Here is an 18,417-nt window from a genome sequence, read left to right as displayed (position 1 = left end):
CTGCAGTAGATTCTCTCAAATTTAGTATTTACAGCAGGAGTTACATCACTCCTAATCCCAGTTCTTATGCTTATGGCCAGTTCTTTGAAGAATACCAATGATGAACTACTTAACTACCAAGCAGCTTTCTGTTTTATACAATAATGATCTCATTGTATATCCTCTGTTCAGTGAATGGGGATCAAAAGAAAGATCTCCTGGATTTAAGTCTCCATTCAAATATTCATACAAGCAAGGGATAAATAAGCAGGGAAAGTACAGGACTTGCCTAAACACAGAGAAGCTGATATGTAATTAGTTTATCTGCTACAGCTAGAATTCAACACAATTTGGAGCGCAGAATAACTGAGTATGTGGTTTTATGAAAATTTAATAAGATCTAAATATGTTTGGTCTATAAACCAAGTTAATGGGAGATAATATCAACCATTACTGTGGTTGGTTCTGTATTATGCACTCCTTTGCTGGTTCTTCAGGTGCCATTGCATGCCCTCCTTGACCTCTCCGTGCCATTTAGCAATCTACCTAAGTGTCCTCTTCTTCTTTGTGATGCTGAGAAATGAATGCCACTTCTCTGTTTAAAAGTTGGTGTGCTTCCAGGACAGCTCTGTTCAGGATTGCAAGCTATTGAGAATAGCAGATAGCTGTTGTGATCTAGTAATATTGCAATATTGACCATACAAGGTCTTGTGTACAAATTTGAATCCATTCAAGTGGGCTTCTGAGATCTGAGTGAAGATTCTGGAAGCCTTTGCTACAATATATTTTATATTTCTCTAGACACATATTGAATCTATCACAATGGGTAGATAAAATGTAAGTAACCTTTGCCAGCTCTATTCCTACAAACTCAAACTAGTTAGTTTGAGAAGAGAATCCACCTACGTACGTACACTTGCCTTGTAGAAGTTTAGTTTGATATTATTTAGTTAATTGGTGACTTATTGCTCAAATTATGACTTTACCAGGATCTCAGACCAAAGCAACATTGCTACATTAAAATAAAATGCGGTAGTTTGCACAAAAAGCCTGACTTTTTTAGACTTTTTAGCTCCCGCTTATGTTCTTCTTCTGTATAACTACTCCTGTTCTCCATTTGCCAATGAGCAAACCAGGAGTTGGTGCTTTCTGAAGTATGAGGTAGAAAATAGATTCACTTTGTAATATTTAGATTCTGGAATTTACATTCTGCAAGTGATTTAATACTGAAAATCTAAGTGGGCCTGGGACCAGGCAAAGCAAAGACACCAGAAGCAACACACAGTTGTGGAAACTCAACCAATATCATGCTAAAGAAATGTCTAATAAGGCAAAGAGCTTTGCAGAGTAGCTGTCTCTGTCTTTCCATCTGCTGTATATATTTCACAGGACCAGTGAGATCTTGCTCACATCCCTTTCTCAACTTCTCTGAACAATCATTTCCCATTCCGTACCTTTATATAGTGAGAAACTCTGTCCCTTGTAAAACTGTTTATTTTAGTGAAAATGAGCTTGCAAATTTGTTCCCATTTCTTTGAAATCCACACAGACACAACATTATTGTTATATACAAACTAGTTACTTTATCCAGAATTATCTGTATATAAAAACTTTATCTCCTTGTACTCACTGCAAACATTATAGGAGATATAGAAGAGTCATTGAGTTATTACTCCAAAACGCAAAAGACATAATATGGAAAATACTTAATTAATTTAAAAACAATTACCTCTAAAACTTATCAACATTAGAAAAAGTTAAAAACCATAAGCAGAAGAAAACCCATTCATTTTAATGAAATTAGAAAATGGAGAAGATAGAGAGGCAATGATTCAGACACTGACATCTGTGGAAATTCAGAAAAATCCTCTCTTGAACCATCAAGAATCAAAAAAAAAGAAAATAAAAGAAACCCAACCAAACCACAAAAGTCTTCCATAACTGAAAAAAGAGGGAATTATATAAGAATATAAGTCTATATTCTTACATAAGAATAAGCTTTATGAAGGTCAGCATCTCAAAAATACTTTCATAGAGCTTTCAAATTTCCATTTTATTTCACAGGTACATGAAAATATGAAAGAGATGATGTTTCAACCTCCTTTTCATATTTAACTAGTTTTAAAATCTCATAAAACATCTCATTTAAATGTATAAATATCAAGTGTACCATTAAGTGCAATAATCTCTGAAATAGAGTAAGATGGTAAACAACATATTCTTGTTTCTGCATCAGCAACACAGAGGAACAATACATGGCCCAAAACTGGGACAGAGAAAAGAATCTATTGGTGTAGAAATTGCTCAAGATAAACTAGGGCTGATGACATTGACAGTAGATGACAATAATGGTGACAGAGTAGATGGGTTCATTGGGTCTTAGCAGCATCAGTGACAGCTGAGGGGCCTATGAAACTAACCATAACTATGTCCATGGACTGCTTGAGTCGCATCCAAAATTCTTTCTGTCAATGCAGAAAGTGAGAACACAGCAGACAACATTTATAATCACTATTTGAGAATTGTGCTGAGTTGGTCCTCATTCCAAATGTAGTCAATGCAGTGAAGGATCAAGCTTCTGTACATGCCAGGTTCATAGGGAGAGCATGTTTGAAGAAAAATGTTGACACAGGCTCAAGCTCATAACTCTTATTAAGTACAAATAAACAGCTACTGAGGATTTGGAACTGCTACTAGCAACCTAAAGAAACTTCTTTAGTTCTTTCACTAAAGAAACTTCTTTCTGATACTTTTGATCAACTAAATTTTGGCAGGAGCCTCAGTTTGCTAAATATTTTGTCTGATCCAGGCCAACTGAACTGAGCTAGATTTCATATGTGAGTGAAGCCTTACATCTATTATTTTAAAGATTACAGTAAAGACATAGTTTAAAAAATTTAAATTGAACAGTTAAAGACATATCATATTCCATGCAGCGCTTAACTGACAACTCATAAAATCATGTGATTTGGATCATATGAAATGGATTCTGTGCCCAACTCTGCATGCTGCTCAAGTTTTATCAGCACATACCTGTAGATGTATGCTTTTTCCATAATAGCTTCCAAACGATCATTAAACTCAAAGAATGTGTTATGCTGAATGGGAAAAAAATGAAAGCAATCCAATCACTGTTCTTGAGTACACATCTTTTTATAATAGTACAGACATTAGTTCACATACATATTTTGAAAATGGATTTTTCAATAATCAAACTTTCTTTAAACATTGTCCTGGTTCCAGCCAGGACAGGGTTAATTTTTGCAGTAGCCAGGAGGGGACATGGTGAGGACCCAGAGGTTATTCTGTATCACCTCACCTCATTGCTGGGGGTGGAGGAAAGGGGGTCCATTCCAGAGAGAAGCAATTCCTTCTGATTGAGCAAATGTGGTGGGGTGAGCTTCGTGGTGTTGTCGATTAATTGAGGAGTTTTACCATGTGAATAATTTCTCTCTTATATCTTTTGTTATTAATATTGTACTGTTGCTGTTCATTTTCTTATCTCGTTTTTTCCAGTAAATTGTTCTTATCTCAACATGTGATCTTTGCATTTTGTGCCTCCAGTTGGAGGGGGGGAGCAGCGTATGGTTTTTAGTGGGAATACTAAATTGAAGAATATCATTCCTAAACCATGACAAACATTTAACTAAACGGTGAACTGAAAAGCAAAGATAAAAGTTCAGTTAAATGTTTTTTTGGGTGTTAAGTGTCCCATTAATCTGACTACAGGAATAACCTTGCTGATTTGGTCAGACTGCTGCAGATAAAATGACTTCTACTTCCTTGAACGTATATAATTGCTTGGACAGCTTGATCACAGAGAATTACATGCATTAACCCTCCTTTTTTCTTTTTTCTGAAATTCCAGTAATTCTCCAGTAAGTGACTATATGTATCAACAGCCACATACTAGATGATTCTATGTGGTATCAACTGGAGCTGTATCAAATTCTTCCTATTAAGTATTTGTCCTTGACCTTTAGTGATAGCTTTTAATATTTGTATATTTGTATATAGATTTTTCTTTGTTTTTGTTCAGTACACATCTGTTTGCCTAATATGGGGTCCTATTTAACTTTCCATTCTTTCATATTATTTCGGTTCTGATTTATGGAATGTTGAAATTTTGTTGAATATTGAAGTGAAGAACACCCTCATTTTTTTGTCAGAGTTCTTGTGTCTCCCCCACAATGTTAAATGAAAGACGATTCTTTGTCAACATATTGATTGTATGAAGGGGAATGTATTTAGCTGCGGAGAAGCCTGCTGTGTACCATGTTCTAATCCCTTTGCAGACCCTTCATTACACAATTCCAGGTGTCTTTGGCTCAATAAAAAAGTGGGTTTATGCTTGATAAATATTCTGTGCATAGTTTATATCGTCCTTAAAATTCCTTCCTTTGCTTTTAAACACCAGTCATAACAAACAGAAGAGGAAAAATCATTGGCAATAATTAGTGATTTTTTTTAATCTTTGAAAACTAAACAGGTAATTTGAGATAAATTTAATTTAAATTATGTAAAAAAACCCAGCTTTAATTACAAAATATCTTTTTAAAGTAGGAATTAAAAGCTGGAAGAAAAGTAAGAGAACAAACACTTAATTTGGCTAGACTATAATTTGTATTTTTTGTTGGTTTATTTACTGATATTCTACCTTAGCCTGAAGATATTTTACAATTTCTAAATTTCATATTCTTAAATATTATAAAAAACTTTCTGTTGAGTTGCAAAACATTTATGCATGGTTAGCCATCCATCACTGACACAGAACTTACCTTTAGCATCCTGTTTACTCTAAGTGCTGGATTAAATCCAAAGAAGAAGTATAAAATGTCAAATGGCAATACTGATATCACATCAAGCTGTTGAAGAGCAGAGAGGTCAATTTAAACTTCATAGTAATCATCATGCATTTATTTGCTGTCAAAAACTTGCTTAGATTGAATCATGACTGCAATAATATTTGAAGAGTCAGCATGCTAAACATGTAGCTTTCCAAAGCACTGACAGGCAAGATTATCTCTTTGAAAACACCAACAGCTTTGCCCTGCTTTTAAGTTCTCTGTGCTTGAGATCTTAATCTGTTTCATGGGGATTATTAATAGTATCTCGTATATTTGATTATTAACACATACTGTTATTTCAGTTGTAGTTCTGATAAAACTAAAATGTTAGGCATGTGGCTGGTGAGTGGGAGACCACTCCTCAAGTGCATCTTAAAAGTCCTTCAGCTTCTAAAACCAGACTGCCTAAAGCAATCTGGGGGAGCACAAAGAACTTCATATTGATATCAGTAACACAGGGTCTACTTACCCGAAATTTCACAGTGCTGTGGTAGAATTTTTTCGTTTCCACTTTGTCTATCTACAGTGATAATGAATGGAGAAAAAGACAAAGTCAAGAACAGAATGTCAAGAATTATCCTCTGCTACTTGACAATAATAATTATCTACTGATAGTAGGGATGATGACAGTTAAATTAATGATAGTCTGAAAGTATGAATGGAGGGAGAAGTAGTACTTTTATTAGTCCAGTTTACAATAGATCAGAATTTATTAGAACTATTTGAAAAAATGAGGCTTGGGATTTGTCTGATATTTTCCAATCTGTTCCTTACATTTTTTTCCCACAAAACTTTCCTCTCAAGACATCTATACCATTTAGTGCTTGACCCAAACCCCTTCAATTTCAGGGTGAAAAACTGCATTAATCTGCAGTGATTCCAAGAAAAATGCAGAGTGTTTCTGATGGTGGTGTTCAAAATTAGCTCTTGAAAAGCTAGCATTAACATGCTAGCATTATTAGCATTATAATAATCATCATTGCATTCATTAGCAGTGATTAGCTATTCATTTTTAATCTGTTCTTCACGGGAACTGAGGCTAATACCTTAATAAGAAAGGGTAATTACAAGTATCTAAAAAAATTTATCTATTTTTATACTTTCTGTATTTATTTCAGAGACACTTTAAAAAGAACTTTAAAATCTTAAGCATATTTTCATGCCAACTTTCACTATTATCAGTTTAAGCATTAAACTAAATGCAGGAGATCAGGCAGTAGATGATCTCTTTGTGTGCTAAAATCTATGAATTGTAGAAACAGCTTCAAGGGAAATACAATGTAAGCTTCCTATGTTACAGCTTTAACTTTGCTCATAAAAATTGAGTTTTGTGGGATTTAGGCAAGATTGTCAGTTGCTGAATGTCTTGGTCTGGAAACTACATTACACTGCATTACATTTAATATCTATTCAAATGATATTTGCACAGCTTTATCTCTAAAGGTATCAGTAATATTGTGTATGTAAAATGTATAAAATTTTATGTAAAAACACTGTTAAAGCTAGTTCCAAATTACAGTTGAGGATATATAATTTTGAATTTTCTGTCTGTTGGACACAGTAATGTCATGCTGAAGCTATCAAAGCTACTTTTTTTTTCCTAAATAGTTTTTTTCTATAAGAAGTTAGAGAATCAAAAGCAAGGAAGGTTTTAAAGAAAAGTTAATATTCTAGATGTCCTTTTGGTATATTAAGGGCAAACTTTCACCCCTTTTCAGATACTTGCTTAAAATTTTATTTTGGATTTTTCTATAAAAAGATAAACCAAAAACAGTAGTTAGAATTAAAATTGAATGTACATATTTTCCCAAAAGATAATATCTCAAATTAATTATTTTCAAAGTATCCTAAAAATTACAAGGATTTGCTCTGAATTAGAAAAAAATAAACCCACAATCTCACAGTCTTTTACAAAACATCCTATCCTGTCCAACCCTAGTAGAATATGCACTGTCTTCGACTATGATTCTGGCATAAGGGGAATAGAAAGGTCAAACTTTCACACAAACATACAAACAGATGTATATATGCATGAGTACATGTGATATAATCATTGATTCAAGTTAAACTTCACCAATTTACTCCTTTTGAGGACTATATGCTTGTTTCAACTGCTCTCATCTGTTACTTTCAAATCTTTTTTTTCTGTTTTTAAGAATGTAGGCAATGGTTATGAAGAATGGAAGGTCAGTGAAGAATGGTAGGTCAATGAAGAAGAATATATGTAAACAAAAAAGTTACATAATTTGACATAGTGAGAAGAAAAAGTGTCAGATTGGAGGAATTTCTATATTCTACTTTAACACACATCTACTACCTATGGAAATCCCACCTCCAGTACTTACTATTATGTCTCCCCCTCTTATAAATCGCACTCGGGGCTGGAAAATCAGTAAGTCACAGAGGTAGCAAATATCACAAATGACATCAATGGCAAACCAATATATTGTGTTACTTGGGGTTTGATATGGGAACACATAACGAAGGGGAATAAACCAGCAATTCCAGTTATAGGCAATTGTCACAAGCATGAGCCATCCTACATAACGGCGATCTGAAAGAAAAAACGTTGAACTTACAGGCATGAACTTAGAGTCTATTGTCATTCTTTTAGACACATTTATTGCAGTCTCTCGGAATGATTCTGTCCAGAGCAACCTAGCATTCTCCCTTTTTCAAGGCTACACACTGCTAAAGTGATATAGATGGAACTAGGAGTCACATAAACAATTTGCAAATAGGAAAAAAGAGCATACAGAATTTTATGCATCTGAAGAAATTTCATACTATCATTTTCCATGTTGTTCATGTGTGTTATAACTGACAAAAGAATTATTTGGCCCTAATGAATGGTAGAAATTCTAGATCAAGAAACTTGAATTCTGATTGTGGTTGGTTTGCATACCATCTTTGTGCATGCCATCTTCACAACTGGTGTCGCTTTTCATGTCTTTTTCCTGTTTGGAAAGATGTTGTTTAGGGCAGGACCTCTGCATCCCTCTGAGTTGCAAACTGGAATGTGTATCTTACGGTGGCTCCCAGGTGCTATGTAACACCAGGTCACTTCAATAAGTCTTTACCCCATTCTATTGCATAGCTTTTAATTTACCTGTGTATGAGTCTATGGTCTCTGGTAGCTGCAGATGTTCCATGTATTTTTTCAGCGGGGGTTTTTTGAATTTACAGCACAACATATCGCAGTAATGATCCTCTTCTGGCTTTGCTTCTGCCTCCTCTTTCTTTTCTTCTTTTTTTTCTTCTTTTTTTTCTTCTTTCGGTGGGGGTGGTTTCTTTGGTGCTAGACACATAGGATGTCACAAAGGGTGGCATTTTAATAATGGCTCAATAACCACACCCTGTTTTAACATGAACAAGAACTTCATCATGTTAAAATCTCTTCTAAAAACACTAGGCAGTGACTAAAATTACAGTTTATTATACTAAATGCATTAGAAAAAGAATTGGAGAATAAAATCACTACTGGCATAAACATGTGCATCGGCTATCATGAACAGGGCACTTACATTACAGAGTATATCTGTATTGCTCTATTTCCCTGAACAGTGCCCACAAGTTATGCCTTTTATAAGACTTGCAAGAAAAGGTTAATTCATAATTCAGCATTCATTAATGCAACTGGGCATTTCTCTTTCCATGGCTGTTGCAAAGAATGCATGCAGTGAGAATGGAGATAGGAAAAGACACCTGTACCATGGGCTGATCTCTCCCCTCTCCTGAGACCTGATATACAAGACACAGTAGGTGAAACTAGTGGGAAGCCTATGGTTTTGTATATTTCTAGGCTTATAAAAGTCTTGTGGCACTCCTTTGAGCCCACTTCTTTCTTCTTTGGGCTGGGTAATGTTGTCCACACATGTATGCTGTTAATTCTGGTTAGGATACACATGCTTAACAGTTAACTGGCAAACTAGATCTGTAATAATTTAGGAAATAAATGATTTTAAGTTCTACAAAGAGAACAAACAAGGTAAATGAGCAAAGAAATAATTAAAAAGAAAAGGATTTCTTTATCAGATGGTATAATTCCTAGTTCTTCATGCACCCTTTTTTACAGTTTTTTAAAAAGCACATAAGCTATAAACAGCTTCTAAAAAGTTTCAGAACATAGAATCACCACATTCAATTCTTTGTGAAAAGGAAAAAAAAAGTCAGACTTTCCTCTGAAGAGGAAAAATATTGATTTGTTTTATGTTTCATATTTTATAAAAAATCAATGATTAATTAACATCAGCTGAGTCTGATCCATTCAAAGCCTGCATTTAAAGTCCTCAGTGTGTCTAGAAGATTGCTGTCAAGGGTAAGATTTTTATTTACTTTATTTACACAGCAGATCTCATCATAGTGACTAATATCCACTCATAATATATGTATGTTTCTTCATATGTCTCTGATTCATCTCCGTGAATAAATATATTTGGGAGCTATTTTAAAATCCAGAGAGCTTCTTGACAGGGATGATTCTAGATATTGCCTCTATAAATGTGTTTTCCCAAATTCTTCAGCAATGGAGTTCAAAGGGAGCTTGTACCTAAGGACCTGGCTTATTGTAGAGAACTATGGATAAATTGAATTCAGTGGGCACAAACTGATCCTTTTCAGTGGATAAATACACTATACTTACAAAAAATTTATCACAGTATTTTCTGTTCCCATAAAATAATTTTCAAGTTTTAAGCTCAACAAATTCACAGCTATTTTGAGAGTCACTTACAAGCTGTAGGACTGCCTTCAGGTGAAGACAGCACTGGGTCATTCAGCTTTTCCTTATAGATATTTGATCTTTCCCGCATTTTTTTGATAATCTCTTGAAGCTGGGCCTCAGCATACTCATTTCTTTGGAAACCTGAAGCTGTTGGCTTCTGTGTGCTAATTAAAACAAAAAGAAATAAAGCTTTATGTACTGGAAATCAATGGAAGGAAACAACTCTAATTCTATTTTTGAGCTGAAGCCAGACATTTAGATCTTTACTGAGCATAGTGTTTTTTCACATCACTTAATTCATCCTAAGAGGAAACTTAAGTTACCTGCTCTTGCTTTCTGCTTATGCCAGCAGCACTTTATGTATTATTTCATGCAGAGGAGATCAGGGTACCCTATATAGCCCACTACACTAATGACTTCCCACTGCTGCTTTTCACCAAGTTCTACTGGGGCTATGTAAAGCCTAGAGCTAATCTGATGTATTCACTAAGTGACAAGGTATGCTTTTCCCATCTGTGCATAAAAATATGCTCATTATTGTATGGTAATATCCTTATGATGACAGGAGATAACTGAGCTAAAGACTGAAATGGGGGGGGAGAGACTATGCTTAATTGATGCTTGGGAAAATTGATTTCATCTAGGTTTTTTATGGTTTGTTATGGCTAACATGAGGTAAAAAAGTGCATCTGTTTTCAGTGAAAACAAAACACTGGTGTTCTTGCTGAGGTTTCTTCCTTTTTGTGCTAGTGGCTTACTCTGGGTCATAGTAACATCGAGCTGATATTCCAGCACTCACAGCATTTCCTCAGATCTGAGGACTGTTGATTTTCAAACACCTGCAAACTCATATTCTGCACGGAAACAAATGTTTTTATTAGGATTTGTGTATGCTGGACAGTCAAATAGAAAGTGATTCTTGATCAACTCATTTGGGCTTATTCGTATTTGAAATTTCATCCTCAATTACTTGCTACGGCATGATTGTGCAAACTGGGGCTGCTTTGGAGTGTCACTCAGCTGGCAACTGGGCCACACATTTGGACTTCCCCTGTGTGGAGACCAGGATATAGAATTTTTTTCCGTACCTTGACTCAGTACTTCTCAGCTGATGTGACATGCTGATGTAAGAGTTGAGTGGAAATGGCTGTGACTGGCACAGGGCAGCTCAAGGCCACCTCCCACACAGGTCACAATTGCTATCCCTGTACCAAACCCCTGAAATCTATGCCCAGTACAGGGGTTATAGCAGAGAATTGTTCTTTTTGTCTTAACAGTTTTTCAGTTGTGTCCCAAATGCCATGGGGATGTGGATGTTACAGAGAGAGATGCGGCAGACCAGGAGTGAATTATACTTGAAATGACCAGATTCTTGAGAAAATCTTCCCAAAGCTGAGTAGAGGGAAAGTGGTATCAGAGCACCTTGGGTAGAGAAGAAATGAAAACTACTCCAAAGTGATCTCTGAATAAACACCATATCTCCTCAAGACCTAAAACTACTTTGAAGTTCCTAACAGAAGGAGCTGTAACTAAAAAGGGACAGTGTCAGAGTGGGATGTGTGTAGCTTTTTGAGCAGCACAGTTTTCTGGAGACACAGCACACATCATGATGTCCAAGGAAGTATAATTTAAGCGTGTGAAAATCCTTCAGCAATAAAACCATTGGATAAAGTGGAGATATGCTGTAAAAGCAGCAGAAGAAGCAGAAGTTCAGAATTATATGCTTGTCATTCCTCTAATTTAAGTCTAGTGTAGCGTCTATTTCTTAAAGCTCCCCAGACGAGATTAATCAAAACAGTTCTGATACATTTTGTAATCTCATCACAGTTCCTTTTGTGTCACATATTCCCTTTGCTCAGGCCATCTGCAATGGAATGAAATCCTTTCTTGTTTTGAGCTAACATGTCACAATTAGTTTTTCGGCTTCTATGCAAAGAATTTAAAATAATACGTTGTCTTCGCTGTTGCTATACTTACTCAGGGCATTAGCTATCTTGAAGTTAAATACACTTATCACAAGTGTCATGCCAAAGGCCCCTTCTATCTGCTTTCTAGGGATCTATAAATTGCATGGTATTTTCTTCTTATTTCACAGAATTTCCAACAAAATTTAAAGTCTCCTCTATCATGAATTTGGTGCTATATCTTTGCAGTGTAGTGCAGAGGAATAATTTTTCTATCGGTACTGATTAGAATCTATGTGACTTAGTTTAAAACTATTCACCCCACAGTTGATGAGAAATTCATTTTCCTTGCCCTACTTCTCATTTGGCTTGCATTGCCTCCTCCTCTATTTTTCTCTAGCAACAAAATACTTACTTTAAATTTTCTCTTGTTAGTACAGATGGAAGAGGCTGCGTGTTGAACACAGCTAATTTGAAGATGTTTATGTACATTCACTTTATATGGAGGTGCACTTCAAATTGCCTTGGCTAATGAAGCCCATTCAAACTTCACTAAATCACTTCTAATAAACTTGACTACTTGTCTCGCATCAGGTGGTGCTAGGATTTGTCTCCAAGTTGTTATTCTTTAAGCAAATTTATCCCTGACCTTTGTGCAATATGTTACAATAGGCTTGGGCCGATATTACTTACTGCACCATATAGTCCTTTACAGAGTGGAAATGTTTATTCCCTGAGGAAGTAATAGTTACATGTGGCCTAGGAAGTGAAAGTCAGGACCATAACTCATGTACTATGCACACATTCTTGTTATTACCTCAAGCATATTTTGTTTAACAATAGCAATATATGTAACTTGAGAACTATAATAATAATGTAGTTTTCTGATATTTTTCACTTGTAGGTTTTATTTTTTTAACTTGTAGGCTTAACCTTGATTGTTTAGTGAATAAAATAACAGCGACTTAATTCTCTCCATGCCAGAAGAAAAGATTTAGACACCTAGTGAAAGAATATGGACTTGAAACGGGCTATGGAAATACTGTGTTGAGTGTGCTAATGTATGCAACAGCTGTTAAGGACTGTGACTTGAAAGTTTTCTGTGTTGAGAGTTCAAATAAACAGCGATAAAGAAATGCAATACCTATTTCAGAATAAATGAAGTTTACCCTGTTCTAAGTTGCAATCTAGAGTTTAATCCCTTCTTGCTTTTAGGCCATGAACACTAAATACCTGAGTTTGATTCAACCTTTTGTGTAGTAGGAAACCCCCAAGAAATTGTATTTCATAAATGTATGCTGCTGCCTGAAAAAAGTCCATACCACTTTTTGCTGATTTCCATTATAACCCCCCCTTTTTTTTTTTTTTTTGCAGCACTTAAGAAACTTTGTCCTAACTACATGGAAATAGAGTTCTTGGTCTTGCAATGGAGCTTTTAATGCTTTTATTGAGCCATTTCACTGTGATTTATGGTTGTGTTTATGATCTGTGTCTTGAAAAAAAATATTTGTTTTTATGAATAAATTGTGGATAATCTCTGTTTCAGAAAATCAGTTTTCAAAAGGATGTGACAATGCATAGCTATACAGATGTCCACAAAACATGATGGTATGGCTGAGAAAGATTTCAGTGAGATGGAAAAATGTAGTTCCAGGCATTGAGAAATGTCTTAGTTCAAAAACATATCCTCAGTTTGTGCTGACAATCCCATAGTAATGCCATAGAAACCAGAGCCCTCTATGTGCCCCAAGTTCCAAGCCTAAATTCACACATCCTAAATTGCTAGGAAACCTAATAGTAGAAGAATAACATGTCAGTCATCTTTTTGGCATAGGAACAGAGGTATTCCAAAAAGCTAACTGTTTTGATTATGCTCCCTTCATAGTCGATGGAAGGCTTTCCTGAGGAGAGGTTCGGAATGACTGAGATAAGTTTCTGCTGTGAATTGCCTGCAAAAGGAGCCCATTTTTCTGCTTTACCTGCACAGGAAGCTGATGGGATTTAGAAGTGAGCTTTAATATTTTCTTTCATGATGTTGGTACAAAATGTAGTTGTGTACTAATGATGTTTCATAGGACATTGGATTTAGAGGATGAAAAAGTAGGAATGATTCCTGTACCGGAAAATTTGAATTATTTAGTCTAAGTAATAGAAATGCGAATGCATCTAATGCTCCATACTGCAGACATGTACTTAGAATCAAATTGTAAGAATTTCTTCCGTAGGTGCTGGGATCATCAGATGTAGATGACAAAAGGATAAATATCAGAGTGTTTAGTCAACAGCAAGATGCCTATGAGACCTATGTAATCTGGCTATGAAAAACATAGGTGCAAATGTAGCTTTAGAATGCATATGACATACTGCCAGGGAATGAAGCATTAATATTGGGATATAAGCCAATGTGAGAGTTATTCTGACCAGCTATATTCAAAAGGTGAATTCATGTAGGAGGCTCTATATAATCTCTTAGAATGGCCAAGGCTGCTGGGAATGTGGCTTTAAAAATGACAGTAAAGCAGATCGAGAGGCAGAAGAATCATTGTCTATAAATTCAAATTTTGGTGGAGAACTATACAGAGAAAAGAAGTATTTGAGCTGCAGAACAGTAAGAAGAATATTGTAAGAAGAAAAAATGTGAATAGAAACACAATGAATTAGTATGAGTTAAAGGTCTGAAGAAAGTTTCTAAGCCCTTAATGACCGGAGCAGCCTTTTAATATGAGTGAGTAGCAATTGAAACAAGCATGACAGACTTCAAGATTGTATTAGTTAGGAACATAGAAACTGTTGTAGGCTATGATTTACAGGAAAGCAAAAGAATCTATGCAGCATGACAGGAGACCCTTTTCAGCAAACAAACTTGAATTATATAAGAGGTTTGGAAAGTGAATAAGTGATTTAACCTGTATATTTACCACCAGGTCCACTACCACCATAAATCTTAATAGCTCAAATGCTAAGAAAGTGAGATTCTGAGATAAATATATTATCTTAAAGTCTTGGAACAAGTTGTTGACTCATTAGATTCCACTGAATTTCAAAAAGCTCTTAATTAAATTTTAATTTTCATTAGCAGTCTTGAAAAAAGTATCTTCCTTTGACCCATCATCTCTTCCTTTAGTCACAGAATCATCAAGGTTGCAAGACACCTTCAAGATCACCGGGTCCAACAGTCAACCAAGCACCACCATAATCATTCTTAAACTATATCCCCAAGTACCGCATCCAAATGCCTCTTGAACACTTACAGAGATGGTCACTCCACCACTTCCCTGGGCAACTTATTCCAATGCCTGAACACTCAGTGAATTTTTTTTTTTCTAATATCTAATCTGAACCTCCCCTGACAAGGGAAAATGTTTGAGAGATACCCATCTTTAGTGATCCAGAAGATTATGTCTTTCTCTATTTGCTGCATATTTTGAAATACTAGCATATTAAATTGTCTTTGCAAAAAAAAAAAGAACTAATTACATTTTTATTTTAATTTTATTTTAGGATTGACTTATTCTTCACAATGAAATTTGATTTTAAACTGGTTACTTTTGTCCTACTATGTATTTTCTTACATATTTCATTAATGTAAACATAGTGATATCATAATATTTGGGTGGGTTTGCTTTTTGTATATATAGATATATATATAAGCAAGAATGGGTCATAAGCATTTATAAGCTTCATGTGGACATCATCATGGCTAGACTTCGCGAATGAAGATTAAGGAAGGCTCTATCCACATTTATTACAGGCACGCTGTCATGTGGACAACATATAAATAAAACTTTCCATTGAAATGCATGATTTTCCCTTAGTTCAGAGTCTATACAGAAATCATGCTTGTTTGGGCCCTAAGTACGTGTTCTTAAAATAAAATGGAAACACTGTCCATTTCCCAGGTCTCATGTTGTATTCATAAAGCCAAACAGTTATGGAAACAACATTGTTTAGGGAAGGTATTGTCTGTCAGAGTTATTTACTCGTATTGGACTCAGAATAAACTTCCTGATCGAGTAAAGTCTGAAATCTAGTAATCTAGGCTGCATGAGATTCCTCCTGTTTAGTTCAAAGATTTGTCAGAACAGTTTCTTTGACAATCATCCTAGTTATTATGTCAGAAGAGTCTGTGAATCCTCTAATCTTCTTTACCCTTCTCTCTCAGGAGAAATCTGTCTCAATACTGAACACTCACTGAGGTACCAGATTAAAATGTGAACAAGATTTTATTTTAATTAACAATTCTGCAGTAGGAACTATGCAAAGAAAGTAGTATGAATGTTGAAGGTATCAATTAGCTATGAAAAAATCACCTTTCTTTAAGGCAACTGGTGATATAAAGTTCTTTAATTGCACTAGATTTTTATTATGATGTAAGAAAAATCATAATTTCTAATACTAATTGCTTGAGAACAAAGGTATAATATTCTAAGGAAGTCATTGGGTCTTTCTTATCTGTAAGTAAATAAATCAATCTGGGATATCTTCCACTTATCAGGAATTTTTAAAGATATTGCTCATCATATACACATAGTGTTTGTTACATTCAAACACATTCAAATGCAAACTCATAACTTATTTACATAAGCATGTAATAATTTATACCTACATAAAAAAATGTCTTAGAGCATGATCCAGTGCTGCTCACGAGCAGCACAGCACAAATCCTTCTTCCAATTTTCTATTCTTCAGTTTTTATTAATACACATGAAACTAAAAGTTAAAATTAAAAGACCATAAAATTTCCGATAGTGAATTTTTTAAAACATTACAAAAAAAGTCTCAAATTCGAAAAACTTAATTTTCATTTTTCATTTAGATGCTTTCATTTTTCATCTATTTCCATACAGACCCTAAAATAATCATAAAATCATAAGACTGTAGAGAAGTTTGAGACATCCTGTAAGCCTGGTCCCCACAGCTCAAAGCAGAATGAGGTATACCTGATAGATTCTTGTCTAACCTGTTCTTAAACATGTCTAGTGATGGCTACTCCATAATCTTCCTAAAGAATTTATTCTAGTACTTTACTACCTTAATTTTACATTTTTTTTTCTCAATGTAAATCTCTTTCAGTACAATTTGTCCTAGGCACTGTGAACATGGAATAAAACGTATTGTCTCTTCTCTTTTATATCACTTTTTGGTTGTTTACACATTTTTGTTTTCTCACTTTTTTTTTTGTTTGATTGTTTCTGGGTTTGTTTTTGTGGCTTTTTTTGTTTGTTTTTGTGTTTTTTTTTTTTCAGAGGAAAAAGATTTGGGACAAAGGTAATAATTGTATGCTGACTAAGAGTAATAGTTAATTTTAAAATTTTCAGTGTGCAGAGATGTGTGTACCTGGATAAGAATGTTTTAGCTGGTATAAGCTTCAGGAATCTATATTTCAACTCGTAAAGTTATAAGAGAAAGAAATAGTGGTGTAGATTCAGCATGCATGGCAACTAAAGTTGCTCCTCTACTGGGAGCCCTGGTAGACTTTTACAATATGCTGAACTTCATGCCATGCACTATTGTTGCCTATGCTAATTATATAAAATTACTTTGGTGCAATTGTCTTTATTGCAATTCCACCTTTGTTGGTGGTAAACTGTTATACAGCAACCTGTGTAGAAACTCACTTGATGTGCCTTTTCCAGGATCACAAAGAAATATGGTGAGAGAGAGAGAGAAAGAACCCAATCCTCTGAAATGATTTCCAGTTACCACTATTTAAGGCCATCTTTTCCCCTTCTGCAGATGTCTGATACATTCTTTTCCAAATTCAGCAAAAAAGTAGGCATATTCCCTGCAGACACAGATCATCACACCTCTCCTGAGTATCATTTACCCAGGGCACTGAATAAGATTGGGCTGCCACATTTGTTTGACTTCTCATCTCACCCTCATGTCTCCACCTGTCACTGTTTCCTCTGGTCCTCTCTTGGGCTGTACAACATAGGATGTTTTAAACCTAAATAGCTCATATTTGGAAAATAAGTAAATCACTGCAGACACAGTATTTTAATAAAACATGTAGGACAAAATTAAATATAAGCATGAATACTTACACTTGTCATGAAGTAGTAACCAGTTTTCTTTTACTAAATAATAATAAATATTATGTCTTAGATTTATATGCTTCTTAGATTTATCAAGAGAAATCCTGATATATTTGCAAATGTTTGGTACAAATGTGATTTAAATAACAGCAATTTATATTGCATACAGTAATGTACCTGTCACAATGCTCATTGCTTTGTGTTTTTTTTTTCCCTGAAAATGACTCAATACATAATAGCAGAGATAATATTTTGAATAAATTATAATTTCTTCCTTTACAAAAAAGGTTACTTCTTGCTTTGAAAAATATTAAGTCAATGGAGGATTTACACAAAATGCTTTTAATTAAAGAAATAAATCAATGGCAGAATATTACAAATTCTTACATATACTAAAAAGAAAAAGAATTTCTTCCAGAAATGAATATATATGAATATTATGACCATATAATTTAAAATAATGTCATGAAAGAAGAAAAAAACCAGCTTTTCAGTCTGTATAATGGCATTCCTATCCCTTTACTCACTTAATTTAATCTTCAATGAAAAACTTCCAAATTCTCTACCTTTTTAATTTCAGGCTACCTACTTGATCGTCATGCAGACTGAATGGCATTAAATAACATGGGTAACTGCATCCTGCAGAACAGATGGAATTTAAAGGCTCTAGGAAAATACATCTCAGCAGTAATTACAGCAAGTTTAATCCATTTTGGTACAAGCCATACACCATCACCTTTCTATTTAATTTGCAGATTCTCAATGTAGTCATTGCAGAAATTTAAATCCAAGAATTAAAAGTGACAGGCTCTGAAAAAAAAAATACCTAAGTAGAAGGAATATAAGTGCCAAGAAAAGTGTTTTTATTTTCTAACATATTAATGTCTTTTCAGTCAAGCTTACAAAATGTACTGGATGCATTCTCT

The 18,417-nt window shown here is 34.6% G+C and overlaps 1 protein-coding gene across 1 annotated transcript in view; it reads right to left on the bottom strand.

The window, feature by feature from the left end:
* The window catches only part of CNGB3 (cyclic nucleotide gated channel subunit beta 3), a 59,687-nt gene that overhangs the window by 21,564 nt on the left and 19,706 nt on the right, over positions 1 to 18,417 (bottom strand). Inside the window, exons 4-9 of the mRNA XM_064640542.1 lie at positions 9,559 to 9,713; positions 7,936 to 8,139; positions 7,172 to 7,380; positions 5,296 to 5,346; positions 4,758 to 4,844; positions 3,013 to 3,077 (exon numbers count right to left, since the gene is read on the bottom strand). Coding sequence (XP_064496612.1) covers positions 3,013 to 3,077; positions 4,758 to 4,844; positions 5,296 to 5,346; positions 7,172 to 7,380; positions 7,936 to 8,139; positions 9,559 to 9,713 — 771 coding nt within the window. The remainder of the gene's footprint in view (positions 1 to 3,012; positions 3,078 to 4,757; positions 4,845 to 5,295; positions 5,347 to 7,171; positions 7,381 to 7,935; positions 8,140 to 9,558; positions 9,714 to 18,417) is intronic.

Source organism: Pseudopipra pipra, chromosome 1 (assembly GCF_036250125.1).
Source record: "Pseudopipra pipra isolate bDixPip1 chromosome 1, bDixPip1.hap1, whole genome shotgun sequence".
In the NCBI taxonomy this organism is placed as follows: domain Eukaryota; kingdom Metazoa; phylum Chordata; class Aves; order Passeriformes; family Pipridae; genus Pseudopipra; species Pseudopipra pipra.
Note: the sequence above shows the minus strand (reverse complement) of the source record. Positions and strands in the feature narration are given on the sequence as shown.